This window comes from Pelobates fuscus, chromosome 9, assembly GCF_036172605.1.
Source record: "Pelobates fuscus isolate aPelFus1 chromosome 9, aPelFus1.pri, whole genome shotgun sequence".
Taxonomy (NCBI): domain Eukaryota; kingdom Metazoa; phylum Chordata; class Amphibia; order Anura; family Pelobatidae; genus Pelobates; species Pelobates fuscus.
In genome coordinates, this window is record NC_086325.1 from 23,767,578 (window position 1) to 23,795,474 (window position 27,897).

A 27,897-nucleotide genomic window follows, 5' to 3' on the forward strand; every position below is an offset into this window, starting at 1 on the left:
CGCTTGCTGTATTTAAATGTAGGAGGTGCCATGATGTCTAGTTGAGAGGAAAGGATGGAATTGCAGAAGGAGGTTGCAGAGCCAGGACAGGTTTGAGATGGGTACAAGAAGAGTTTGTAGATTAGTGGAAAATTGCTCTAGGGCAATGAGGGCAGTGAGATTGATGTTCAGACTGTGGTGTCAGTTGGGTATGCCGATGTCAAAAGTCAGCAGATGGTGGTCAGATAGAGGAAAAGGAATATTGGAGAGATTAGAGGCGTTACAGAGATTAGTGAAGACGAGATCAACAGTGTTTCTTGCTGTATGGGTTGCGGAGTTAGACCATTGTGTGAGGCCAAAGGAGGAGGTTACAGAGAGCAGATGAGAGGCATTAGTGCAGTTGGGGTTGTTAATTGAGATATTGAAATCACCAAGTATAAGTGAAGGAGTGCTAGATGAGAGGATGTCGGGTAGCCAGGAAGAAAAGTGCTCAATGAATACCCTAGGACAGTGATGGCGAACCTATGGCACGCGTGCCACAGGTGGCACGCCGGGCCCTCTCTGTGGGCACGCGGCCACAGGTCCGCCATCACTGCAGAGTAGGCACCTGCCTGCCCGAAACGGCAGGCGCCTACTCTGCTTCCGTGTCGGGAGGCAGGGGAGGGATCTGTGATGCTGATCCCCTGTCCTCCCGCGCGATGCTGTGTGGAGCGTTGCCGAGCGTTACCATGGCAACGCTCCACACAGCATCGCGTGGGAGGACAGGGGATCAGCATCACAGATCCCTCCCCCTGCCTCCCGACACGGAAGCACTGCCTGCCACCACCGGACCACCAGGGATAACGGTACCACCACCGGACCACCAGGGATGGCTGTGTCCCACCCCCCCACACTTCATTAAAGGTAAGAAGGAGGAAGGGAGGGGGGGGATACTGACACACAGCACCCCTACCCCTCCAGAAGTACCCTTACCCCCCCAGCACCACCCCACCCCCCAGCAGCACCTTACCCCCCCACAGCACCACCCCTATCTCCCCAGCACCACCCCACCCCCCCAGCAGCACCCTACCCCCCCAGAAGTACCCTTACCCCCCACAGCACCACCCCTATCTCCCCAGCACCACCCCTACCCCCCACAGCACCACCCCACCCCCCCAGCAGCACCCTACCCCCCCCAGAAGTACCCTTACCCCCCACAGCACCACCCCTATCTCCCCAGCACCACCGCTACCCCCCACAGCACCACCCCACCCCCCAGCAGCACCCTTCCCCCCCAGAAGTACCCTTACCCCCCACAGCACCACCCCATCTCCCCAGCACCACCCCTACCCCCCACAGCACCACCCTACCCCCCCAGAAGTACCCTTACCCCCCACAGCACCACCCCTATCTCCCCAGCACCACCCCTATCTCCCCAGCACCACCCCTACCCCCCCAGCACCCCTACCACCCCCAGCAGTACCCCTACCCCCCCACACACAGCACCCCTACCCCCCACACACAGCACCCCTACCCACACACAGTACCCCTACCCACACAGTACCCCTACCCCCCACAGCACCCCTACACCCCCCCAGCAGTACCCCTACCCCCCACGCAGTACCCCTACCCCCCCAGCACCCCTACCACCCCCAGCAGTACCCCTACCACCCCCAGCAGTACCCCTACCCCCCCACACACAGCACCCCTACCCCCCACACACAGCACCCCTACCCACACACAGTACCCCTACCCACACACACACACAGTACCCCTAACCCCCACAGCACCCCTACACCCCCCAGCAGTACCCCTACCCCCCCACGCAGTACCCCTACCCCCCACACAGTACCCCTACCCCCCCACACAGTACCCCTACCCCCCCACACAGTACCCCTACCCCTCAGCAGTACCCCTACTTCCCAGCAGTACCCCTACCCCCACACACAGTATCCCTACCCCCCCACAGCACCCCTACCCCCACAAACAGTATCCCTACCCCCCACAGCAGTACCCATACCCCGCCAGCAGTATCCCTACCCCCCACACAGTACCCCTACCCCCCACACAGCACAGCACCCCTCTCACACACACATACAGCACCCCTACCCCACGCACAGCACCCGTCTCACACACACACACAGCACCCCCTCACACACACACACACACACTCAGCACCCCCCTCACACACACACACACAGCACCCCCCTCACACACACACAGCACCCCCCCAAACACACACACAGCACGCCCCCAAACACACACAGCACCCCCCCCACACACACAGCACCCCCCCACCCACAGCACCCCCCCCACACACACACACACACACACACAGCACCCCCCCCCCCACACACAGCACCCCCCCACACACACACAGCACCCCCCCCACACACACACAGCACCCCACGCACACTTACACAGCACCCCACACACACTTACACAGCACCCCACACACACTTACACAGCACCCCACACACACTTACACAGCACCCCTCATACACACACACAGCACCCCTCACATACAACACACACACACCCCACACACGCACCTCCCCCCCACACACACACACGCGCCCCCCCCCCCCACACACACACACGCAATTGCCGTGTTGGCACATTAAGGAAAAAAAAGTTGGCATGTATTGCGGTTTGGGCACTCGGGCTCAAAAAGGTTCGCCATCACTGCCCTAGGATGACCGGGGGTGCGGTAGATGATAGCAATTCTTAAACAAGTGGGTTTAAATAGGCGGATAGTGTGAACTTCAAAAGAAGAAAAAGATAGGACAGGGGCAGTTATGATTGGTTGAAAGGTACATTGAGGGGAGAAAAGGATGCCTACACCACTTCCTTAAGTCGAGTCTGGGAGTGTGGGAGAATTGTAGCCCACCAAAACATAAAGAGGCAGGATATCTATTCAATATCTATTCAATATTACTCTTGCAGGAAGTGGAGTTATAGGGTGTATTATTTGATGCTGATTCTTGATCAAATTTGTAGCAGAGAAATCCTTTCAGGTCCTTATATTATTAGTTCTGACATGTATTTGCAACTCTGTTACTAATTAGGGACTATTCTAGCCTTGGTGAAGAAATAATTAAAATTGTGTTATAGACAGGAGGCACATATTTTCTTATACCTTTTTTAATGACACCATCCAGCAGCAAAGAAACAGTTAACATAGTCAAAAGAAAACAACCTATTAGCATTAGGTTAGACATATAAAACCCTTAACTGAACCGTTCCACTTTCTTTGATGAGGTTCAGGAGAGTACCTAAGGGTTGGCGAGACTGGTACCTGCCGGGGGCGCAATAATCACCTGTCAGACTGAGGGGAACATTCGCTACTATACAGCCAGGGGTGCATTCATCGGTATTTGAATAGGAGCCCCTGGAAGTTGTCCAGTCCTAGCTACTTTTTTCCTGGATCTATTTTGCGCTACCGGTTAGTCGGTGGCATTTCATTTCTACTGAATGGATCTGAGTGGTATTTGGAGAACTTGGGCACTCAAATCTGGGCTATACGGGAATGTAGTACTTGTGGGGTGCCTATGTAGTTTTGGGGGTATTTTGTGAAATTTTGTGATTTCGTGTATGTTTAACAGTATCTGAGAGATAATTGAATTAAGGTCCTTTGGACTCAATTATCTCCCAGATACAGGAATTAAAGGGAGGAGTTTGGTAGTTCGTTAGTTTTTTTTAAACTACAGAACTAGACAGCCCGCAAGCCCTGATTCTCTAGAACTGTTTTGGGCATGGGACCATGCATGCGTGCGGTCGGTCAAATTATGACTTCCAGGAAATTCCTGAATCCCCTAACCAATCTGGGTGATTTGTGGATATGTTGGGGCTATCAGGATGTATCTTTTGAGGGTGGTTTTGTAAAAATGTATGTTTTCTGTGCCTGGAGATAATTTAGTTTAATACAGTGCTTGACTCAATTATCTCCCAGGCACAGAGGAGGGATTATCTTGTTTTATGTGGGAGTGTCCTGGACCTGAGAGCCAATGTAGTTGTGTGTATGTTTTTACTGTAGTCTACTCTCAGGTCCAGGGGGGAGAGCCCCTTGCATGGGGACCTGCATATAAGGTCAATTGTGGCTGCCATTAAACAGTTCATCTTCACCCTAGCTATAATCACCAGCTCTTGTAAGAGCTACACTGCTACACCTGCTATACTCTCTTGGAGGAGAGGTCTTCTCACTGGGAGCTAGATCCAGGAGTTTGGTCCAGGATGAGAAGGAACGGCAAGACCCCAGCCAAGCTGTGGTGGCTAAGGTGCTTATGGTGTCCGGTGCGGTGCTTTTGGTACTCGGCGACAGCTAGGAAGCAGCGATTGGCGGAGGCACCCAGTCAGGGTGCAAGGCGGTGCGTCACATCTAGTTGCAGCAGTTCCTAGTGAGTATGGAAGCATCCTGGTGATTTGGGGTGGCAGGCGGTCCGTCACAAGCGCCCTAGCCAAACCCCTGACAGATCTGATGAAAGGGAATCTGCCTCACCAAGTAAACTGGACCCCGGAGTGTGAGCAAGCATTCTAGGCACTGAAACAAGCGTTAGTAAAGGCACCCGTCCTGGCGGCTCCTAACTAAACTAAACATTTTCTCATCCACACAGATGCCTCCTTATTTGGGTTGGGAGCAGAACTGAGTCAGGTCAGGGATGATGGTGGAGAACATCCCGTAGCTTACCTTAGCAAGAAACTACTACCACAGGAGGTGAGCTATGCTGCCATTGAAAAGGAATGCTTGGCAGTGGTGTTGGCACTAAAGAAATTACAACCGTACATCTATGGACAAAAGTTCACCTTGCTCATGGGTCACAACCCGTTAGTATGGTTTAACCAAGTCACAGGGGACAACACCAGGCTACTAAGGTGGAGTCTAGCCTTAAAGCCATATGACTTCACCATTCACTATCGACCTGGTATGCAGAACGGAAATCCTGACGGGTTATCATGACAAACAAAACTCGAAAAGTGATCCATGAGTACTTCCCCAGACATCCCCAAGCCGATCGGTGTGGATCAGACTGTGTATGCCAGCCTGTGGTTAAGGAGGAGCTGTGTGGCAGAACGTACGGCTGTTACGTCTGGCTATTCGGTATCTTCTGGACTTTTCCCTGTTTCGTTCAACTTTTATTTTGTGTATTCCCCAGACTATGGAAACTACTGAATGCAGACCACCCTCCTGGCTGGTTATCACCTAATGGAATTAATTAAAACGTCCCCTGGGTGGCTGCTGTTCGCAAACTACCGAACACACGTTGTGACAAATGCTGCTTTCCCCTGGAGGTTTGCAAAGAACTCATGGAGGAGTATGAAAACTGGCCTCCTGCCCACTGACTATGGTCCAGGTGCCTGAGACTAAGAGGAACAAACGCTCCCTAAGAGCTAGGCAGAGCACCCCGTATTTCGGCCCCAGGAGATCCCTAAAGATGACGGGCAAAAGCACACTTTATCATGGAACTGTTTTGGGCATAGGACCATAAGTGTGGCCGGTCAGAACTTTGAAACGGTGGCCTTTCCCCTGTACTGCATGGATCTGAGTGTAACTTGGGTGCTCAGATCAGGGCTATTTGAGATGTATAATTTGTGGGGTTACTGTGTGTTTTTATTGTGCTTTGGGGTGTTTTATGTGTTTGTTATATTTTGTATGTTTTCCTGCACTGAGAGATAATTGAGTTTCCATTACTTTTTACTCAATTATCTCTCAGACAATGGGACTACCCTAGAGGAGACTGTGTGGGGTCTGCGCATAAAAGGCAGAGTTTTGGCTCATTAAAAACAGTTGTACTCTCAGAGCTGTGTGTCGTCCAGTTACTGGGAGGGGAAAGGGCTAGTCACTGCTTAGCACTTGGCTCTAGCCTGTGGAGGATTAAGAGGGGAAGTCATTGTAAGGACTATAGCTCCCAGGACTGAGTGTTGTCCAGACCCTGGAAGGAAATAGAGCTAATCCCTTATCCTTTTCCAGGATGGCAAGGATGCAGGAGGACCTCAGTCAAGCCACAGCGACTGGGGCAGAAGAGCTGAGGTTTTTCCCTGTTCCAGCTAGGAAGCAATCCTTGGCAGAGGTACCCAGCCGGGATACAGGAGGCTCTGCTACACACGTGTTTTAGTGAACGGTGGCCATCTTGTCGCATGAACAAGTGCAGCAGGACATGGTCGTCGAGCTCATGAAACTAATGCTAGAGCTCACAACCCTCGGGAAAACTGGAACACTGCCTGCTTCTCTTCCAAAAACGTGTGAACAATCTCATTCAGTAGATAGAATCTATAGAACAAGTGAAACATTCACCACTATACAGCTAGGGGGAGCATTCGTTGCTATTTGAAAAGGGGCCACTGGAAGTTTACATGCCCTTGTTACTTTTCTCCTGGATCTATTTGGGGCTATTGCCTCGTGGTTGGCCGGTCAGAACTGCACCCTGGTGGAATTTCATTTCTACTGAACAGATCTGAGTGATATTTTTGAGAAGTTGGGTGCTCAGATCCAGGCTATCCAGGCATATAACACTTGTGGGGTTTCTATGTAGTTTTGGGATTATTTTATTATATGTTGTGTATGTTTTACTGTATCTGAGAGATGATTGAATTAAGGTCCCTTGGACTCAATTATCTCCCAGATACAGGAATTAAAGGGAGGAGTTTGTATGTGGAGATGAAGGGAACTAACTTAAATTATTATTTTTTTCTTCCTCTAAGGTTCTCCGTCTCTTATAATTTGTCTGATTGATGTATAGCACTGTGCTCACTGTAGTTATCCAGTATTGATATACAGCACTGTGCTCAGTGTCTTTATGTGGCATTAATGTACAACAGTGTGCTCACTGTATTTATGCTGCATTGATTTAAAGCACTGTGCTCACTGTATGTAGGGTGTATTGATGTACAGCACTGAGCTCATTGTTTTTATGCTGTATTAATGTATAGCACTGTGCTCACTGTTTTTATAGTGTATTGATGTACAGCAAGCATGTCAAACTCAAAGGCAAACAATGGCCAAATAAACAAGGTGTCACGCCGCCCGCTGGGTCAGCTACTGCCAGAGAGTGGTATAGGTCCCCGCGGGCATGCATCAAGGGGAATGCCGCCGAATACTTACCTGACTCGCAGGCATCCGCCGGGTCCGCTCATACCCGGTGGGCGCACCTCATTCTGGCGGCATTCCCACGTGGTAATATGAATGCCGCCCATCACTCACCATAAGCCTCTGACAAGAACTCCTCCCCCTCACACAGCGGCCGGGTCTGCAATCATTAGAGACGCCGGCCACTGCAGATTAGATCCTTTTAAGGGTTTATGATTAACCCTTAGAGTGCCATTCCATTTGGAACGTGTGGGTGATGTCACACACACGTTCACTATCACATGCTTCCCTGTAGCCAATTAGAGAGCCCCTTAGGCTATATATACACACCTTTATATCAATTTCTCTGTGCCCTGTCATGGTTTCCATTATGGTGATCCGAGAGAGCGTTTCTGGTATTGATTCTTGTGTATTTTGACCTTGGCTTTCGTTCTGACTATCCGATCTCTGTACTCCTTGACCTTTGGCTTGGCTCCTGACTATCCTGACCTCTATATTCCTCAATCCTTGGTTTGTTCATTGTTTCAGTGATTTCTGTGTTATTGTCCACAGCCTGTCTTGTGGTTTTTCCTTTTTAACGTTAAATCCGGCCATTCTAAGGTTCTTTATTTTTTGGGCATTAGCTATTCCTGACACAAGCTTTAAGTTTATTTGGGTCGCAAAAAAACAAAACCAAAAATTTTCACAGAAACTTAGGTTTATTTTTAAAAGTACAGTATAAAAAAACCCAGTGACCCCCTCTACTAAACCCCAGCCCCCCTCTTCTTAATCACATCCCCCCTCTTCTAAATCCCATCCCTTCCTCTACTAAATCTCAGCCCCCCCCCCGTCTACTAAATCCCAGTCCGTCACCCCCTGTTTACTATATCCCAGTGCTCCTCCTCTACTAAATCCCAGTCCCCCATCTACTATATCCCAGTGCTCCTCCTCTACAAAATCCCAGTCGTTCCCCTCTACTAAACCCCTTCCCCTGTTTAAAAAAACAGAACAAAAAACATTAGCCAACAAGCAGTGTCTGGAGTCTGGCCTCCGGTTTACCCCCAATGGTGCCATCAGGGCCGGCGCGTCCATAAGGCGGCACAGGAGGCCGCCTTAGGGCGCACGGGCTCTGGGGGCGCAAAATTTCAGTGACCGGCAGGAGGGAAGCTCTCCCTCCTGCCAGCCACCATCTCGGCCCCCGGCGCGGCTGTGCTGTGCGGAGATCAGACGCGGCGAGGGAGCTCTAATCTCACCGCTCTGCTCCCTCGCGCGCTGTCTGCTGATACCGCGGGAGCCGAAATATGACGTCATATTCCGGCTCCCACGGTATCAGCAGACAGCGTGCAAGGGAGCAGAGCGGTGAGATTAGAGCTCCCTCGCCGCGTTGATCTCCGCACAGCACAGCCGCACGCCGCTCAGCAGGACCCCAGGGAAGGATGCATCATCCACACCAGCTCTCCAGGTAAGGAGGCTGGGTGGGAAATGTATATTTATTAAAATAATTAGTGAATGTATGTGATGTGTGTCTGTGAGTGTGTCTGTGATTGACAGTGTGTGTGTCTGTGATTGACAGTGTGTGTGTCTGTGAGTGTCTGTGTGTGTCTGTGAGTGTCTGTGAGTGTCTGTGTGTGTGTCTGTGAGTGACAGTGTGTGTGTCTGTGAGTGTCTGTGTGTGTCTGTGAGTGACAGTGTGTGTGTCTGTGAGTGTGTCTGAGTGACAGTGTGTGTGTCTGTGAGTGTATTTGTGTGTGTCTGTGAGTGTCTGTGTGTGTGTCTGTGAGTGTCTGTGTGTGTGTCTGTGAGTGTCTGTGTGTGTGTCTGTGAGTGACAGTGTGTGTGTCTGTGAGTGACAGTGTGTGTGTCTGTGAGTGACAGTGTGTGTGTCTGTGAGTGACAGTGTGTGTGTCTGTGAGTGACAGTGTGTGTGTCTGTGAGTGTCTGTGTGTGTCTGTGAGTGACAGTGTGTGTGTCTGTGAGTGTGTCTGAGTGACAGTGTGTGTGTCTGTGAGTGTATTTGTGTGTGTCTGTGAGTGTCTGTGTGTGTGTCTGTGAGTGTCTGTGTGTGTGTCTGTGAGTGTCTGTGTCTGTGAGTGACAGTGTGTGTGTCTGTGAGTGTCTGTGTGTGTGTGTGTGTGTGTCTGTGAGTGACAGTGTGTGTGTCTGTGAGTGTCTGTGTGTGTGTCTGTGAGTGACAGCGTGTGTGTCTGTGAGTGACAGCGTGTGTGTCTGTGAGTGTCTGTGTGTGCGTCTGTGAGTGACAGCGTGTGCGTCTGTGAGTGACAGCGTGTGCGTCTGTGAGTGACAGCATGTGCGTCTGTGAGTGACAGCGTGTGCGTCTGTGAGTGACAGCGTGTGCGTCTGTGAGTGACAGCGTGTGCGTCTGTGAGTGACAGCGTGTGCGTCTGTGAGTGACAGCGTGTGCGTCTGTGAGTGACAGCGTGTGCGTCTGTGAGTGACAGCGTGTGCGTCTGTGAGTGACAGCGTGTGCGTCTGTGAGTGACAGCGTGTGCGTCTGTGAGTGACAGCGTGTGCGTCTGTGAGTGACAGCGTGTGCGTCTGTGAGTGACAGCGTGTGCGTCTGTGAGTGACAGCGTGTGCGTCTGTGAGTGACAGTGTGTGCGTCTGTGAGTGACAGAGTGTGCGTCTGTGAGTGACATTGTGCGTCTATGAGTGACAGCGTGTGTGAGTGAGTGCGTCTGTGTGTGTGCATGTGAGTTTAGGAGTGTGTCTGTCAGTGTATGATGAGTGTGTTTGTCAGTGTATGAGTGTGTGTCTGTCAAGTCAGTGAGAGTATGTTTGTCATTGAGTATGTGTGTGACTATCCGTGTGTCTGTCAATGAGTGTCAATGAGTCTGTGTCTGTCAGTGACGTCTGTGTGTTTGTCATTGAGCGTGTGACTGTCAGTGTGTACAGAGTGTAGCGGAGCAGAGCGCAGTACAGGAACTTCTGTTTCCTGTACCTGGCCAGACTGACAGGAGGTGCTCACAGAGAGAGCACTCCCTGTCAGTTCGGCCGGGTACAGAAAACTGAAGCTCCTTTAGGGGATCTGCTCCGCTAGGCAATGCAACAATAGAGGCAGAAGGCACACCAGGAAGGGGAGTGTAACCACTAATGGGGTGTGGGGTGCACCAAGGGACAGGGAGGGAATGGGAGAGAAACACCAAGAGACAGGGAAAAGAGGGGGGAGGGGAGAAGAACACTAAGGGGCAGGAAGGGACCACTATTGGTCGGGGAGGGGAGCGGGGCTGGTTAAGAGGCACATAGGTGAAGATGTTTTTTTGGGGGGGGCGGAAAAATGCATCTTCGCCTATGTACCTAAAAATCCAAGCACCGGCCCTGGGTGCCATCCACACCCTGAAAAAGCGGATCCTCCCGTTACTCCTTGAAACCCTCACACACTCTCACTGAGACACACACACAGAATCACTGACAGACACACACTGACAGACACACACAATCACTCAGACACACAAGCTCCCTCACAGACACACACACTGACAGACATACACAGTCACTCACAGACACACACTGACAGACAGACAGACACACACTCACAGACAAACACACACTCACAGACAAACACACACATACACTCACTGACTGACACACACTTACTCACTGACAGACAGACAGACACACTCCCTGACAGACAGATACACACATTGACAGATATACACACACACTGACAGCCATACACACAGACACATTTTCCCCCAACACCCACAGATCTATTTTAGTTTTTTTAATTTTAATTTAAATCCACCCAGTCTCCCTATCTTTGGGAGAGCTGGGTGGATTTTTTTTACGTGGGGCCCTGTGGGCTGTTTGGACAGGAAGGCGGGCGGGCAAGTGAATGTGCAGGCAGACAGCGAGGGAGTTGTGATCTCCCTGCTCAGATCCATCGCGTGCAGCAGAGTGATGCTGGGAGACCATGTGACTTTATATTTCAGCTTCCGGCATCACTGTGGAGCACAAAGGAGTTGAGCAGGGAGAGCTCAAAATCAGCGCTTTCTCGCCGCCCTGCTGAGCCGCAATCATATTAGTTGCGAGCCGCATGTTTGACATGTTTGTACAGCACTGTGCTCACTATATTAATGCTGTTAATGTACAGCACTGTGCTCACTGTATTAACCCCTTAAGGACACAACTTCTGGAATAAAAGGGAATCATGTCGGAATATTTCCGTCATGTGTCCTTAAGGGGTTAATATTGTATTAATGTACAGCACTGTGCACAGTATGTGCAGGAGGAGGTGGAGAGCTGGATGGAATGTGCAGATGGACGTGGGATTTGATTTGGGAAGAGGAGGCAGAGAGAGACAGGGGAGCTGTATGCATTGTAGAGCCTGGATTTAAATGTAGTGGACTGGGGGCCGAGTTATGATGGAGGAGTGGGGTTATCCTGCGGGGGCAGAGCTATGCCATCAGGAGAGACTGGAGATAGTGTGGGTGGGGGAAGGCAGGTTTAGGGCTCAAACAGGGAGGGGAAAGCAGGAGCATTCTGTGATTAAATGAGGGAGCGGAGCCTGCGGCACTCTATCTGATGGGTCACTGAATCTAATATAACACCGGACCAGTAGTGTTAATAGTCCCCATGCTATGTCAGTGGGTACCCGGGGGCTGGGCCAGGTACATATTATTCAGGCCCCAGGAAGCTGCATATAATAGACTGGTTACTATAGCAACACTTTCTCGTTCTAAACCAGTATGAATGTTATGAAGGTGTTTTTCAGAATTACTTCAATATATAGATATAGATATACTAAATGAAAAGAACCGGTCACTGACAAAATTATAAAACTGAAAACACAGTCACTAAGTGATATGGATTAATGAGCACCTTTCCCCCTTAATGTCAGGATGCTCTATTTATTATATCAGCTGGCCTTTGATCCTGATTTCTATCTTCTTGTTTCCCCCCCTGCACTCCATATCCTTTTAACACCTTGTCTTTATGACTGTTGGAAAGTGTTTAATCAAGTAACATCTTTTGACCAGCTAATGCCAAATGTGCTTTAAGTTCTTTTAACCCCTCAAGGACCAAACTTCTGGAATAAAAGGGAATCATAACACGTCACACATGTCATGTGTCCTTAAGGGGTTAATATGCAATTGACAGGACATGACTGTATTATGTGAAGACAACCCCTTTTTTGGATGTGTACAGAATTTTGTTATAAGATCTGTGTTTTCCCCATTAAAATTAGGAGCAGTATTTTGCCATACCACTTGTGTGAAGGAGTACTGCCCTCCGAACTTGTATTTCTGCTGTGTCCATTCCTTGTCTTCATACCTGAGAGAAAACATTGCTGTCTGCTGAATTTAAACCACAACACTAAGCTTAATCTAAAACCCTGCCCTCACCTTTCCTGTCTAGCTGCCCCCCATACCCAGCACCCACCTCTCCTGTCCAGCTCCTCCTTGCCGTACTGGATGTGTCTTGTCAGGTGTGCGATGCAGATATTCTCCTGGTAATTCTTCATCCTCTCCCCCCATCTCTGCTCCGGACTGTTCCAGCTCTGTGCTATGCTCTGAGCTCCGTCTGTGAGCGGATAATAAACCCAGCGCTCGGTATCCAGAGCAACAAAATCCATTCCGTCATAACCCAACTGATCATATCCCCCAATACTGCCATCATCTCTCAGCTCACAGCCGTACATGGTCTGCAGAGAGTGATAACCTGCAAACACAGACACTGAGTGTGAGTGATACTGGGAGTGAGAGTGACAGACACTGAGTGTGAGGGATACCGGGAGTGAGAGTGACAGAAACTGAGTATGAGGGATACTGAGAGTGACAGACAATGAGTGTGAGTAATACTGGGAGGGAGAGTGACAGACACTGAGTGTGAGTGATAGCGGGAGTGAGAGTGACAGATACTGAGTGTGAGTGATAGCGGGAGGGAGAGTGACAGATACTGAGTGTGAGTGATACTGGGAGTGAGAGTGACAGACACCAGGTGTGAGGTTTACCGAGAGAGAGAGTGACAGACACTGAGTGTGAGAGTGACAGATACTGGGAGTGAGAGTGACACCGGGAGCGAGAGTGAGAGACACTGAGTGTGAGTGATACTGAGAGTGACAGATACAGTATGGGAGTGGTACTGGAGGTGAGAATTATAGACAATGAGTGTGTGAGAGTGACAGACACTAAAAGTAAATAAACAGAAAAGAGTCAATAAGCTAGTTAAAAATAAATAAATAAAAATAAACATAAAAACATACAAAGAGAAAACAGCATGCAAATATATAGCTATATATAAAAAAAATTGACCTACGTGATCAAAGTGAAGAAAAACTCATACAATTCCGTGACTCTTTTAACTCTTTCCATCCATCAATCAAACAAAAAAAAATGAATATTCTACAAGATCTGTGAATTTTCTGGACACCACTGAGGCATGCAACAATGGTACAATCCACACGGTTTACAGAAAGCCCATAGACAGATGCAGTTACCTTCACGGGTCCAGCTTCCACCCCTCCAATACTAGACAGGGCATCATCTACAGCCAAGCATCTAGCTACCATCGTATATGCTCTGACCCTAATGACAGTAATCAGGGCCGGCACTACCATTAAGGTGAATAAGGCATTCGCCTGGGGCACCTGCCTCTGGGGGGCGCCTACCAAGAGGTTTCCGGTGGGCTGCCCTGCTATAGCTGTCTGGGGATGCTGTGCTGGGCGAGCCGCTGCTTAGCCACCCCCCAGCGCAGCCATTCAGCTGCTGGGCTCCCTCTGCAGCCGATTACCTGCTCGGGCAGTGGGGTTTACTGCAGAGCACTGTGCTTCCTGCAGGCAGGGGAAGCCAGGATGTAACCTGGTATCCTGGCTGCCCCTGCCTGTGAACACCGAAGCACGGTGAAGGGAGCAGGAAGTACCCTGTGCTCGCAGTGCACTGCTCCCCTGCTCCCCCAGGAGAAAGAAGAGCAACATCCTGGATCCTGCTGCCTGGACTTCTTCTCATCTTCACAGCACCCAGGTATGGTATGGTTAAGGGGGATTGCTTATTGTGTGCATGTTTGTAAATGGAGGAGTGTGTTAAATTGGTGTGTTTGTGTGTGTAAATAAAGTGTGACTTTATGTAAATCTGTGTTTGAGTGACAGTGTTAATGAGAGTGTGTAAGTTAGAGTGTGTGTATTAGTGAGAGTGTGTAGGTGACGCTGTGTGTATTAGTGAGATTGTGTAAGTGACACTGCAAAGGTAATTATTGCAATTTTTAAAAGAAACTTTAATAATTACCGTTCAGGGTTAACTCTTTTAGTGGCTATGCACGTGGACGTCCAGTCACGGAACGCGAGCGCGGCCATTGAGGAGCGAAGGCGGACATAAGCCAGCACAAAAGACATTGGTGCTGGACCCAGGTAAGTGACAGAAGGGGTTTTAACCCCTTCTGCACCAGGAGGGGGGTGCACTATAGTTTCCCTTTAATATGTACTCAGTGCGCCTCTTTCCCTAAATGTCTCTTTAGGGAAATTCAGAATTGAGTGAATAAACCTCTGAGGGAATGTAGTGGCATTCATGAGGGGGCTTTAAAATGTATTATTGCCTAGGGCGGCAAGAATCCTTGCACCGGCCCTGACCGTAATTCCCATCTAAATGTACTCTCCCAATCTATGAGACAGAAAGGCTACAAACCCAGGACTATTATCAAACAAATCAACTCTGCTGTAAATATTCCACGCATGTGCCTGCTACAATACAGAGATTTACACGTGTACCACTTGTGGTCACCTACAACCCAGCTCTTCAGGAAATACGGAAAATCATTAAAGACCTACAATCAATGTTAACAGAAGATGAGACTCTGAAAAACATTTTGTCTGAAACACCTATTTTGGCCTTCAGACAACCACCAAACCTCCAACAAAAATTTAACAGGAAGTTACCTACTGATGGGAAGAATAAAGAAAATGGGACCAGACAATGCAAAAAACCTTGCTGCAAACTGTGCCAACACATATGTACAGACCACACAGACTCACACTGTGGTAGAAGCTACAGGATGTTTAAGTAAAGTTTAGTACTCACATGGTTAATACTACTGTGCAACTATCTTGAGCCAGGGTGCATGTGTGGAATGGCAGGAATACCCACTATTAGATAACACATGTAAGAGATAAGTTTTAGTTTAAAGGGACACTAGGCACCCAGACCACTTCTGCCCATTGGAGTGGTCTGGGTGCCAACTCCTACTACTTTTTTATAAACTGCAATAATTACCTTGCAGGGTTAACGCCACCCCTAGTGGCTGTCTACTAGACAGCCACTAGAGGGCACTTCCTGCGTTATAGCACAGAAAACCTATGCTAGAGTGTCGCTGGACGTCCTCACGCTCAATTCCCCATAGGAAAGCATTGAAAAGCATTTGCGCACTTTGACGGACGCGGGACTCGCAAGATTTAGACAGGGTTGCTGAAGGCAGCTGCTATGAAGGAAAGTAAGAGCTTCTGCGGGCCCCCCCCCCAGGACTTGTTATGAGCCCGGCGGTCCTGGTCTGTATTATGGCAATGCAAGTTGCCATAATACAGACCCTCACTCGAGTATAAGCCGAGGGGGCTTTGTCAGCATAAAAAATGTGCTGAAAAACTCGCCTTAAACTCGAGTTTATACGGTAATCTACTATATGAGGAAGTAGCTAAAATGACAATGAAGGGGGAAGTTATCATCATGGGTGACTTTAATCTTCCTGATGTGAACTGGAAAACCAAAATAGCTTCTTGTGCCAGGAGCACACATATTCTAAACTCCCTATTGGGATTATCTCTAAAACAAGTCATTGAGGAGCCGACTCGTAAGGAGGCCATACTAGATTTAGTGTTAACAAATGGAGATTTGCTATCAGGTATTACTGTAGGTGAAAGTTTAGGATCCAGTGATCACCAGATAGTGTGGTTTAATATAAGAACAGTGACTGAGTCACACCACACAACAACAACAAAAAGTTTTAGACTTTAGAAAAACAGACTTTTCTAAAATTAGAATATGTGTTAAGGAGTCATTATCAGACTGGAGCAGTTTAAATGGAGTCCAAGAGAAATTGGATTATTTAAAAGTTGCACTGCTGAAGGCAACAGAAAATTGCATTAGGCTTGTCAGTAAGAGCAAAAAAAAAAAAAAACACTGTGGTACTCCGCAGATGTGGCCAAAACAGTAAAAAACTAAAAGTTAGCATTTAGTAATTATAAAAAAAAAAAGGGTGAGGAAGATAGACAGATCTATAAGATTAGGCAGAAAGTTATAAGAGCTTCCAAATCACACACAGAAGAGAAAATAGCACAGTCAGTAAAAAAGGGGGACAAAACATTTTTTAGATACATAAATGAGACAAGGAAAGTAAAACAAGGATTAGTTAGATTAAAAACAAAAGAAGGAAGGTATGCAGATGAGGATAAAGGTCTAGCTGACTGCCTCAATGAATATTTTTGCTCAGTATTTATAGATGAAAATGAAGGAGAGGGACCTCAGTTAGGAAAAAGGACAAATTAGTTATTTGTTACATGTGAGTTTACAGAGGAAGAGGTTCTATTTCAACTGTCAAAAGTAAAGACAAATAAGTCGATGGGGCCTGATGGAATGCACCTAAAGTTATTAAAAAATAGTGGTCACAATCTAGTGCAACTACACACAACAACCCATAGTATCACAAGCACACTATATATAGGATGACACTATACCGTGAAGGGCCATAAACCTAGGAGCAAACAAATGCACTACTGTTGACAACTGTTTCGTGACATGGATAAAAGAAAAATGTGTGCTGTTAAACTTGACAATACTGTGATATACACGCCATTGTTTATGATACGTTTTACCTCCTGTAAATTTCAATATAATGCATGAAGCTTCACAATGCACCAACAAAATAAAGAATAAAAAAAAAAAAAAAAAAAAGGTAGTAGGGAGGAGTCGGGCAACTATAGGCCAGTAAGTTTTACTTCAGTAGTGTGGAAGTGATGGAAACCATGTTAAAGGATAGGATTGGTGAACATCTAAAAATCACATGGATTTCAAGATCAGAGACAACATGGGTTTACTTCAGGGAGGTCATGTCAAACTAATCTTATTGATTTTTTTTAATATGTAACTAAAATAATAGATCAGGGTGGTGCAGTATACATTGCTTACCTAAATTTCAGTAAGCCTTTCACACTGTTGCTCATAGAAAGCTTATCATATAAGCTTAGCAATAAACTGCACTCTTTAAGTTTGGATTCCAATATTGTTGGCTGCCTAAAATGCATCCAAATATTCAGTGTCTCCTCAATCTGCATGCAGACACTGAACTTTCCTCATAGAGATTCATTGATTCAATTAATCTCTATGAGGAGATGCTGATTGGCCAGGGCTATGTTTGAATCACGCAGGCTCTGCCCCTGATCTGCCTCTTTGTCAGTCTCAGCCAATCCTATGGGGAAGCATTGTAATTGGATCAGGCTACCACTTCTGATGTCAGCAGGCAGTGGGCAGGTCTAAAGGAAACAGTGACAATGCAAGCAGCTTTCTAATTTTGGGAGGCATGATGGCACCAGGGTGGCTAGATGGTGATTTTTAACCTGATAGGGTCAGGAATACATGTTTGTGTTCCTGACCATATAGTGCTCCTTTAAACATTTTACTTTGAAAGGACCAATATTTTATATTAGAAAAGGCAATATATATATATATATATATATATATATATATATGACAAGACAACATTGCCTTACATATTACATGCAACAATATATGGCGCAATGACTTATGGGGCTGGCATAGATTTTTTTTTTCAAGGGCTGCTTTGTATCCCCAGTCCGGCCCTGGGCAGCACTGATACGTCTATTTCCCAAAGACAACCTCTGGATATGACGCTGAGCACGTGCACTCAACTTCTTTGGTCGACCATGGCGAGGCCCGTTCTGAGTGGAACCTGTCCTGTGAAACCGCTGTATGGTCTTGCCCACCGTGCTGCAGCTCAGTTTCAGGGTCTTGGCAATCGTCTTGTAGCCTAAGCAATCTTTATGTAGAGCAACAATTCTTTTTTTCAGATCCTCAGAGAGTTCTTTGCCATGAGGTGCCATATTGAACTTCCAGTGACCAGTATGAGAGAGTGTGAGAACGATAACACCAAATTTAACACCTGCTCCCCATTCACACCTGAGACCTTGTAACACTAACGAGTTACATGACACAGGGGAGGGAAAATGGCTAATTGGGCCCAATTTGGACATTTCCACTTAGGGGTGTACTGATCTTTGCTGCCAACGATTTAGACATTAATGGCTGTGTGTTGAGTTATTTTAAGGAGACAGCAAATTTACACTGTTATATAGGCTGTTCACTTACTACTTTACATTGTAGCAGAGTGTCATTTCTTCAGTGTTTTCACATGAAAAGATATAAAATATTTACAAAAATGTGAGGGGTGTACTCACTTTTGTGAGATACTGCATATATATATATACACACACACACTCAGCTTTCTGTGTATCAAAGTATCAGAATGTGTATGTTGTGTGTGTATCAGGCTGTGCAAATACAGCCTTTGTATATTTATTTATTTATAAAATATTTTACCAGGAAAGATACATTGAGCTTTCTCTTGTTTTCAAGTATGTCCTGGGTCCCCAAAATATTGCATTATTACAATAGGGTACAATAAAATACAAATACAATACAAAAATACAAAAACAATATTAATACACAATATATACAAAATTTACCATAGAACAGGTAGGAAATATATAATCACCCATGACATGTGCATTCTGTTTTGAGGTATGTAGTATGTAAAGATCTCTTAAAGGACTCTAGGCTTGGGGAAGATTTTAAAGTGTGCGGGAGGTTGTTCCACAATTGAGGCGCTCTGTAGGAGAAGGAGGATCGGGCCACTTTCTTTTTATATTGAGGTAGACTAAATAAAGTGCTGGTACTGGATCGGAGGTTATAGGAGGTGGGAAAAGCTGAGGAGAGCATTTTGCTCAGGTAGGGTGGGAGTTTCCCAGAAGAACTCTTAAATACAAGGCTGGAAAGATGAAGGGTGCGTCTGGATTCCAGCAACAGACAGTTTAGTTCTTTTAGCATGTCACAATGGTGGGTCCTGTAATTACATTGTATGACAAATCGTCAGAACGAGTTATACAATGTATTGAGTTTGTTAATGTGGGATTGAGGTGCAGATGCATATACTACATCCCCATAATCAATGATTGGCATCAGCATTTGCTGTACAATCTTTTCCTTTACTGTAGGGCTTAGGCAGGATTTGTTTCTGTACAGGGCACCTAGTTTTGGATAAAGTTTAGATGCAAGTTTTTCTACGTGCAGGCCAAAAGATAGATTGGAGGGGGGGGGGGGGGCTGACCTTGAAGCAGAGCAGTCGCACGATACCAAGGCTCCTGCTCCTGGTGGCGGCATTTATCGATTTAAAACTCACACCAAGCGACTACTGACCCGATGCCAGCTGCTGGAGGCAGGGGGAAAGCAAGCCCTACTTACTGATACCACACATGCAGTCCCTCGAGCCGAAATCACCCAAGCGACCTCTGCGGCCTACAAGCATGGCCGAGGTTGGGGAGACGGCTGCTCTCCCGCCGCGGCAAAGAGAGAAGCTTTCCAGCAGGGATACCCATCCCCTCCCCTGTGGACCGGCGGGGGTTATCCCGGTCCCCACCGACAAGCAACAAGTTCTCGCCTACACTTTCACTTTGCGTGAAGAATCGGGCTCGACGCAAGACGGGCCTCGCACACAGGCCACAACACAAATGGCGCCTACACATGCAGACCCCGGCGAAGACATGATTGAGCACTCCCTCCGACGCATAGATGAGGCCTTTCAGCGCTTCTGGGAGAGACTGGAGCAGCGCATGGCACTACAGTCGCCAGGGTATGTGCGGGAGGTGAGGGAGGCCAAGGAGAAAGGGCCGAGCGAGCCCCGCTTAGGCAGATTCCGACCTGGAGCACACGCCACCCAGGCTCCCTGCCTACCTGGGCCGAAGGCCAAATGGGGTATACCCCCACAGCATCGCCCACGACGCCAGAGGACCACCCGCCGCTGGCGGCGTTTAACCAATCGGGGTCCTCCGCAGCACCCATAAAGGGGAAGGCTGCACTGCATACCCGAGTCACACAGATGCGGACCTTCCAAAAGGCCTGGGGCTGGTCCGCCACGGCCCACGCAACACCGCCACCATCAGCAGAGCCGCAGGGGCCTCTGGGCACCTCTCCGACCGGAGCACACAGCTACAACTTTCCTTTAAGCCTGAGCGGACTACAAGATGACCAAGCGACTGCATCACAGCTGCCAACCACGGGAATCTGATGATACTGAAAATACTCCTGTGCCCTGGGGTCAGCTCAGGAGGCGACAGCGGACACACACCCGCACCCCATAGAACATTCGATTAAGAACTTGCCTCAAGCTCCTGTTGGACTATAACCCCCGGTTTCCGAGCATCGAAGTGGAGTGACAGGTTTACGCAGAATCCGGGACTGATCAATCTGCCAGCGGTAAATGTAAAAATGCTGCTAAAACCTCTATACTCTATCATTTTCTTGGCAACCGACCTTTCCTGCTGTGTTCGCTGAAGGGGGGAGCAGGACTTAACAAGACTATGCAGCGTAACGAGGGTTCTGCCGGTGGGCATCAATGTGGTAGACCAATGTCCTCGTTATATGTATGCTTAGATAGCCAGCTAGATGTATTAACCATTGCTACCCATGTATGCTTTCTAGCTTTACTTTTGTTTTGCGCCCTAATCCTACCACAGCGCACACAGTATTTCTTGGCTCAGCCTGTGGTCAACTTAGAAACATAGAAACATAGAATGTGACGGCAGATAAGAACCATTCGGCCCATCTAGTCTGCCCAGTAACTTGGCATGTTTCTGCCGTGTGAGAGTATCGCATGTGTTAGACAGAGGCTTATGTACCTTATTTACGCTCTAATACTACAGATCCTAACCACATTAGCCTGTTTAAATACCTAGCATAGTATACCCTCGGTACCTGTAGTGCTACCAGACCAGCTTAGGTCATAATCCGACAATTGTACCTAACAGCTATGAATGTGTTAAAAATGTACTTAATCTACTGTATAAGCAAGCCCTCAGATCCGCTTATGGGCAGCAGACCCGACTGAGCCTTGATTTTTCTATGTTATAAAAATATAGTTTAACCCCTTAAGGACACATGACATGTGTGACATGTCACGATTCCCTTTTATTCCAGAAGTTTTGTCCTTAAGGGGTTAAGCAGACAACACAAAACCGTTGAGACATACTTACCCAGGTTACCACTCTTGCTAGCTACCGCATGCTTAGACTACGCACACATAAGCAGCAACGTTGTTCTCCATATCAGGAAGCCTGGTAAAGCCTAGTAAACGACTACCCACAATGCAGGCTCAGTTTCACCACGCATTTGTATGTTTAACCTGGGGCAATTTACTTTTGATGTAATCAGTGGCTTACTAATGGGGGGGCGAGGGGGGCGGTCCGCCCCGGGTGCCATCAGGCAGGGGGTGCCACCAGGGCTGGCCAGGCTTGGGGGTCAGTGAGCTGTGTGGCTGCACCGGTTGCCATAGCAGCAGGGACGCCGGGCAGCCGACACAGCTTACACGCAGGGGCTGGGAGCAAGCAGGAGACCTGGCTGCACGGAGATTTGGAGGCGGAGCTAAAATGGCCGTGGGGGCGGAGCCAAGCCGGATGCGGGGGCGGAGCTAAATGCAGCCTCTTACTGCTGCACACAGAGGGGAAGCAGGAAGGAGTCCCTGCTTCCCCAACTACAGCACAGGAGCCAGAGGGACTGAATCCACTCCTCCTCCAGCCCAAGCTTACTGTAAGTGAGAGAGTGCGTGCTGTGTGTAACTGTGATTGTGACTGTCTTTGACTGTGTGTGTGATTGCCTGTGTGACTGTGTGTGTGACTGTCTTTGACTGTGTGTGTGCTGTGTGTGACTGTGTGAGTGACTGTCTGCCTGACTCTGCATGTGTGTGACTGTCTGCCTATGATTGTGTTTGTGATTATGTGTGTGATTGTGTGTATCTCTGTGTATGTGTTTAGTAGATAGCTCCCTTATTTGGTGACTGTCTGTGACTGTGTGTGCGACTGTCTGCCTGTGTGTGTGTGTTTGTGTAAGAGACCGTCTGCCTGTGATGGTGTGTGTGTGACTGTCTGTGACTGTGTGTGTATGTACGTGTGATTGTCTGCCTGTGTGTGTGTGTGTGTGTGACCGTCTGCCTGTGATGGTGTGTGTGTGTGTGTGACTGTCTGCCTGTGATGGTGTGTGTGTGTGTGAGACTGTCTGCCTGTGATGGTGTGTGACTGTCTGTGACTGTGTGTATGTGTGACTGTCTGCCTGGGATTGTGTGTGTGTGTGACTGTCTGTGACTGTGTGTGTATGTGTGACTACCTGTGATTGCGTGCGTGTGTGTGACTGTCTGCCTGTGACTGTGTGTTTGACTGTCTGCCTGTAACTGTGTGTGAGTGACTGTGTGTGGGACTGTGTGCATCTGACTGTGTCTGACGGTCTTCGCCCTGCAGTGAGACGGCAGCCGGGATATGGTGTCATCGCGGCCTCGGCGTCATTACAGGGCGTGCGAGGGGCCTGTGCAGGAAGAGCACAGAGATCCCAGCATCAACCACTGACCACCAGGGACTGAGGATCCACTCCAGCCCTTCTAGAGCAAGGTAGGGAGGCTGGGTGGACCTCTTATTTATTAAATGTGTGTATGTATATAATGTTTGTGTGTGTATGTGATTGTGTGTCTGTGATTGTATGTGTGTGGGTCTGTGATTGTGTATCTCTGTATATGTGTTTAGTAGATAGCTCCCTTATTTGGTGTCCTTAAATATTGCAATCTAATATAAGGATAACAAATAAGGGATTTATCTACTAAACAACTGAAAATAAGAAAAGGGCGTTTTTTATTTTGATCCTTTAGCTGTTTAGTAGATAATTCCCTGAATTGGTGCCCGTATGCGAGATTTCCATATTTAAAGATACCAAATGAGGGTGCTGTTTAGCAGATAGTTCCCTTATTTGGTGTCCTTAAATATGGCAAGCTCACGTAAGGATAGCAAATAGGGAAGTTATCTGCTAAACAATGATCGAAGTTAAGAGGTGTCAGCCAGCCCACAACAAGAAATCTGGGTGGCTAATGTGAATTATATGCAAATGTGTTGTCAGATGCCAGCATGCAGAGCACAGTGTTTCTGCGTGTGTGTATATGTATCGACATCTCAAAATCTCGCCAACACTACACACCAATACACTCATGCATTTCAACGTCAACACTACATACAAATTACACCATTATATATAACCACATCACTGCATTCAAATACCACACAACACACAAATGCATGCTTGCATTCAAACACCAACACTACATACAAACACACACACCCCATTCACTCACTCATACTCCATACAAAAACATGCATACATTAACACACAAACACTGCTCAGTGCTAAATACATTAAAACATTTTTGGTTGTTTTTTACATTTAAAGTTGAGGGGGGGTGCCAAAAATAGGACCCACCCCGGGTGCCAAATGCTCTAGGTACGCCCCTGGATGTAATAGCTTGATCCCAAATGGGTCTGAGGACCCATTGCTTGTAATCTCACTATTTACCATTTTATAGTTATACATACTTACTGACAGTCTACTTTGGGTGCAATAGATGGTTTAATTGTTTAAATGTTCAAAGTAGATCTTGCCTACCCTAGATTTCACATCTCGACCGCAACAATCTCCTAGACACACAGCAGGTTATGCAGTAGGGTTAGCCTGATGCCGCAGTAAGATTAGTCTGCAATATCACGACGTCATAGACACCGCATGTCCTGTGTCCGACAGAACATACTGAACTTTAGACAACCTAAGACACCTAGTGAGACACCACGACACTAGATTCAATAGAAAGGCCGCACCCGCCATACTGCATCTTACCACAACTTGTTTAAAATATGTTTCTGTTCAACGACTTATAAAAAAAAAAAAAAAAAAAAAAAAAAGAGGCATTCATAATCCGGAGATGTAAATAACATTGTTATTTGCTGTGATAACCCTTTTTTGTGGAATACCCTTGCCCTTTCTTTATTCTGTACCCTTCATGTATGCCTTAATAAAATAAAGATTGACAAAAAACAAAAAAGATAGATTGGGGTCTAACATCATACCCAAGTATTTGAAAGAGTGGACTGCGGTCAGTGTGCCATTTGAATTTGTTTTGATGGATAGGTGGGAATTGTGTAATTTATGTAGTTTAGGTACTGTTCCAAAGATCATTGTGACAGTTTTGTCAGTGTTCAGGAAGAGTTTGTTTTTTGCGATCCACTTTTTTACTTCTGTAAACTGGTCTTGGAGCACAGCCTCAAGCTGCGGTAGCTCGGATTTGCATCATATAGATCACTGTGTCGTCTGTGTACGTGTGTACATTTGAGGATTTGCAGACATTAGGCAGATCAATATGTGTGTCAGAGTGCATATACAGCACTGTGTGTGTGTGTCAGCATGTAAATATAGTGATGTGTGTGTGTGTGTCAGGGTGTATGTACAGCACTTTGTGAGTTACAATGTATATACCACTGTGTATATGTGTTACAGGGTATATACATCACTGTGTGTCATGCTTTAAATGTTCGGGGTGAACATAAAGTACTAGGTGCATCAGCGTGAATACAGTATCCTGTGTTTCGGCACATATACAGCACTATGTTTGGTAGTATATTTGATGCTGTATGTTTGTCAGGGTGTACTTACAGTTCTGAGTGTGTCAGGGTTTATATACAGTGCTGGGCAAATGCATGTCAATGTGTGTACATACAGAGTGTTTTATTGTTTACATAAAGTGCGCTGTGTGTATACTATGCCAGTGTGTATATACAGTGTGTGCGTGTCAGTGTGCTTATAAAGTGTGTGTGTCAGTGTGTATATACAGTGTGTGTGTGTGTGTGCCAGTGTGCATATACACTGTGTGTGTCAGTGTGTATGTCAGTGTGTATATACAGTGTGTGTGTCAGTGTGTATATACAGTGTGTGTGTCAGTGTGTATATACAGTGTGTGTGTCAGTGTGCATATACAGTGTGCATATACAGTGTGTGTCAGTGTGTGTCAGTGTGCATATGCAGTGTGTGTCTCTCACCTCCGGTCTGGTTGAAGCGTTGCATTAATATCTTCATATAGTTTTTGTATAGAGGCTCAGTGCCTTTGCCAATCTGTGTCTCACTCTCCCAGTAATCGTGTCCCTCTTTCTCCATCCACTGAGCCACAGGAACCGTCCGTCTGGAGTCACTGTTATAATTCACTATCTGTATCCCATCCACATATCCAACAGCAGAAAATACAGGCAGCCCATGTCCTGGATCTGAGACCGCCGTGTAATAATACTGGAGAGAGTGACCTAAGACAGACAGATGTCAGAGAGACCCGAGACAGACAGACACATGTCAGAGAGAGAGAGAGAGTAACCTGTGACAGACAGACACATGTCAGATAGAGAGAGAGAGAGAGAGAGAGAGAGACCTGAGACAGACAGACACACGTCAGAGAGAGAGAGAGACCTGAGACAGACACATGTCAAAGAGAGTGGACAGACAGATGCAATGGTGAACGACCTGAGACAGACAGAGACAAAAGTCATGGTGAGAGTGCCCACTGCCCAGAGACAGACACTTGGAATACACTATATCTGCTGGTTTAGGATTATACTCACCACAATACACCCCAGACACCCCCACAGTGAGCAGCAGGAGGAGGGGCCCCGTCATATTGGGGTTCAAACAGAGAAACCTCCAACTATCAGAAACCAACTGACCGACTCAGACTGAGAGTTCCTGGTGTCCTATAGCTCTGAGTTTATATATAGAGCAAGCTAGCTCTGTGCTGATTGGCTGCTGCCGGAGACTCTGTCCAATGGGAAAATTAATATCTTGAAATCACCAGTTACCGGGCAGAGATGTTACAGGTTGTGAGAGCTTAGAGTGAAAGTGAAAGGGAACTTTTTATTATTTATTTATTTATTTTTACAGATACAGAGACATTAACCCCTGGGACAGAGCTTCAGAAGCTTGTCTTTCACTTAATGACAACGGCATTTTTTGCATTTTTTGCTGTTTGCGTCCAACTGCAATTTGCATTTTACTAATTTATTGCACCGACGCATATTATATACCGTTTTTTAATGGACAGAACGGGCTTTAATTTGATGTAACATATATATATATATATACATAAATGCTTATTTATTATAAAAAAATACAGAAAAATGCAAAAAAAAGTTTTTGCAATAATAATGTGTGCACAATTAGTGCAGGTTAAGGAAAGTAATTAAAAATAAATTAATTTAGTTGTTCTGATTTACAGAATATATAATGTGTCTGGGATTTTAAGTTTTTTTTTGGTAGTTACAGGTCACAAAGCACAAGGAGTAAAATAAACTTTAAATGTGGAGCGATTTTAGAATTTGGTATGTTTGTCTTGTAAGCTTAATAGCCATAAAAGAAAACAAAATTGCCACACAAAAGTATATATTTATATATAGTAGACACCACAGGCTATTTACCTAAGGTTGTTTTGACACTTTCTACGTAGCCATTTCACCGTCAACCTCTGCTAAATATTGGAGCAAAATTGTGTTTTTTGGGGGTTTTGGCACACAAACTTATAACAAAGAACTTCTGATGTGTATTTTGTAAAGTTGGTGTGTGCTATTCCTGTACAAAGTTTTATTTTGTGTTCAGTTACATCTGCTGAGTACAACGATACCCCCATTGTATGTCTTTGGCACTATTTCGTGAAGCTACAGTACCATATAGGAGACCTGTCCTTTTCAGTATTCACAGTCAAATTTTGAGAGACAGATTTAACCCCTTAAGGACCAAACGTCTGGAATAAAATGGAATCATGACATGTCACACATGTCACGTGTCCTTAAGGGGTTAATGAGCCTATGCTTCAATTTGGGGTATTATAGTAGTTTGACTGTTCAAAAAAAAAAAAAACACAATGGCCTACCATTTGTAAAAGTAGACACTCCAGGGTTTCTCATAAGGTGCATATTGTGCCTTAACATGCCCCCATTTTTTCACCAATATATGCCAAAGTATGTGGTAAAAAATTATTTTGTGCATTTTTTACATACGGATTGCATTTTTGCTGGGCATTTTGTATATTTCATATGTGCCACTAAGTTCAAACCCCCCAAATTATGCTCAGCTAAGTCTTCTGAGTAAAAGGACACCCCCATTGTATGTCTTTGGCACTATTTCGTGAAGCTACAGTGCCATACAGGAGACCTGTCCTTTTCAGTATTCACAGTAGAATTTTGAGAGACGGATTTAATGAGCCTATGCTTCCATTTGGGGTATTATAACAGTTTGACTGTTCAAAAAAAAACACAAAGCCCTACCATTTGTAAAAGTAGACACTCCAGGGTATCTCATATGGTGCATATTGTGCCTTAACATGCCCCCATTTTTTCACCAATATATGCCAAAGTATGTGGTAAAAAATAATTTTGGGCATTTTTTTTACATACGGATTGCATTTTTGCTGGGCATTTTGTATATTTCGTATGTGCCACTAAGTTCAAAACCCCCAAATTATGCTCAGCTAAGTCTTCTGAGTAGAAAGACATCCCCAATGAATATCTTTGGCACTATTTTGTGAAGCTACAGTGCCATATAGGAGACCAAGCCATATCAGTTTTTACCGAACTTTGAATTTTGACGCTGGACCTATGTGCAATTTCCAAGCATCTTCGCAGGTTTTAAATTCAAACTACCCCACAAAGGCCTACCATTTCTTAAAGTAGACACCCCAGGGTATTTCAAAAGGCATATTTTGAACCTTAGCGTGGGATCATTTTTCCGCTAGCTTGTACTAAGTGT

General features: G+C 46.5%; 1 protein-coding gene across 1 annotated transcript in view; it reads right to left on the reverse strand.

Annotated features, from left to right (window-relative positions):
- The window catches only part of LOC134573611 (class I histocompatibility antigen, F10 alpha chain-like), a 38,399-nt gene extending 12,532 nt beyond the window's left edge, over positions 1-25,867 (reverse strand). The window contains exons 1-3 of the mRNA XM_063433395.1: positions 25,722-25,867; positions 25,152-25,409; positions 12,422-12,700 (exon numbers count right to left, since the gene is read on the reverse strand). Of these exons, the coding sequence (XP_063289465.1) occupies positions 12,422-12,700; positions 25,152-25,409; positions 25,722-25,776 (592 nt within the window). The 5' untranslated portion in view covers positions 25,777-25,867. The remainder of the gene's footprint in view (positions 1-12,421; positions 12,701-25,151; positions 25,410-25,721) is intronic.
- Positions 25,868-27,897: the final 2,030 nt, after the last annotated feature.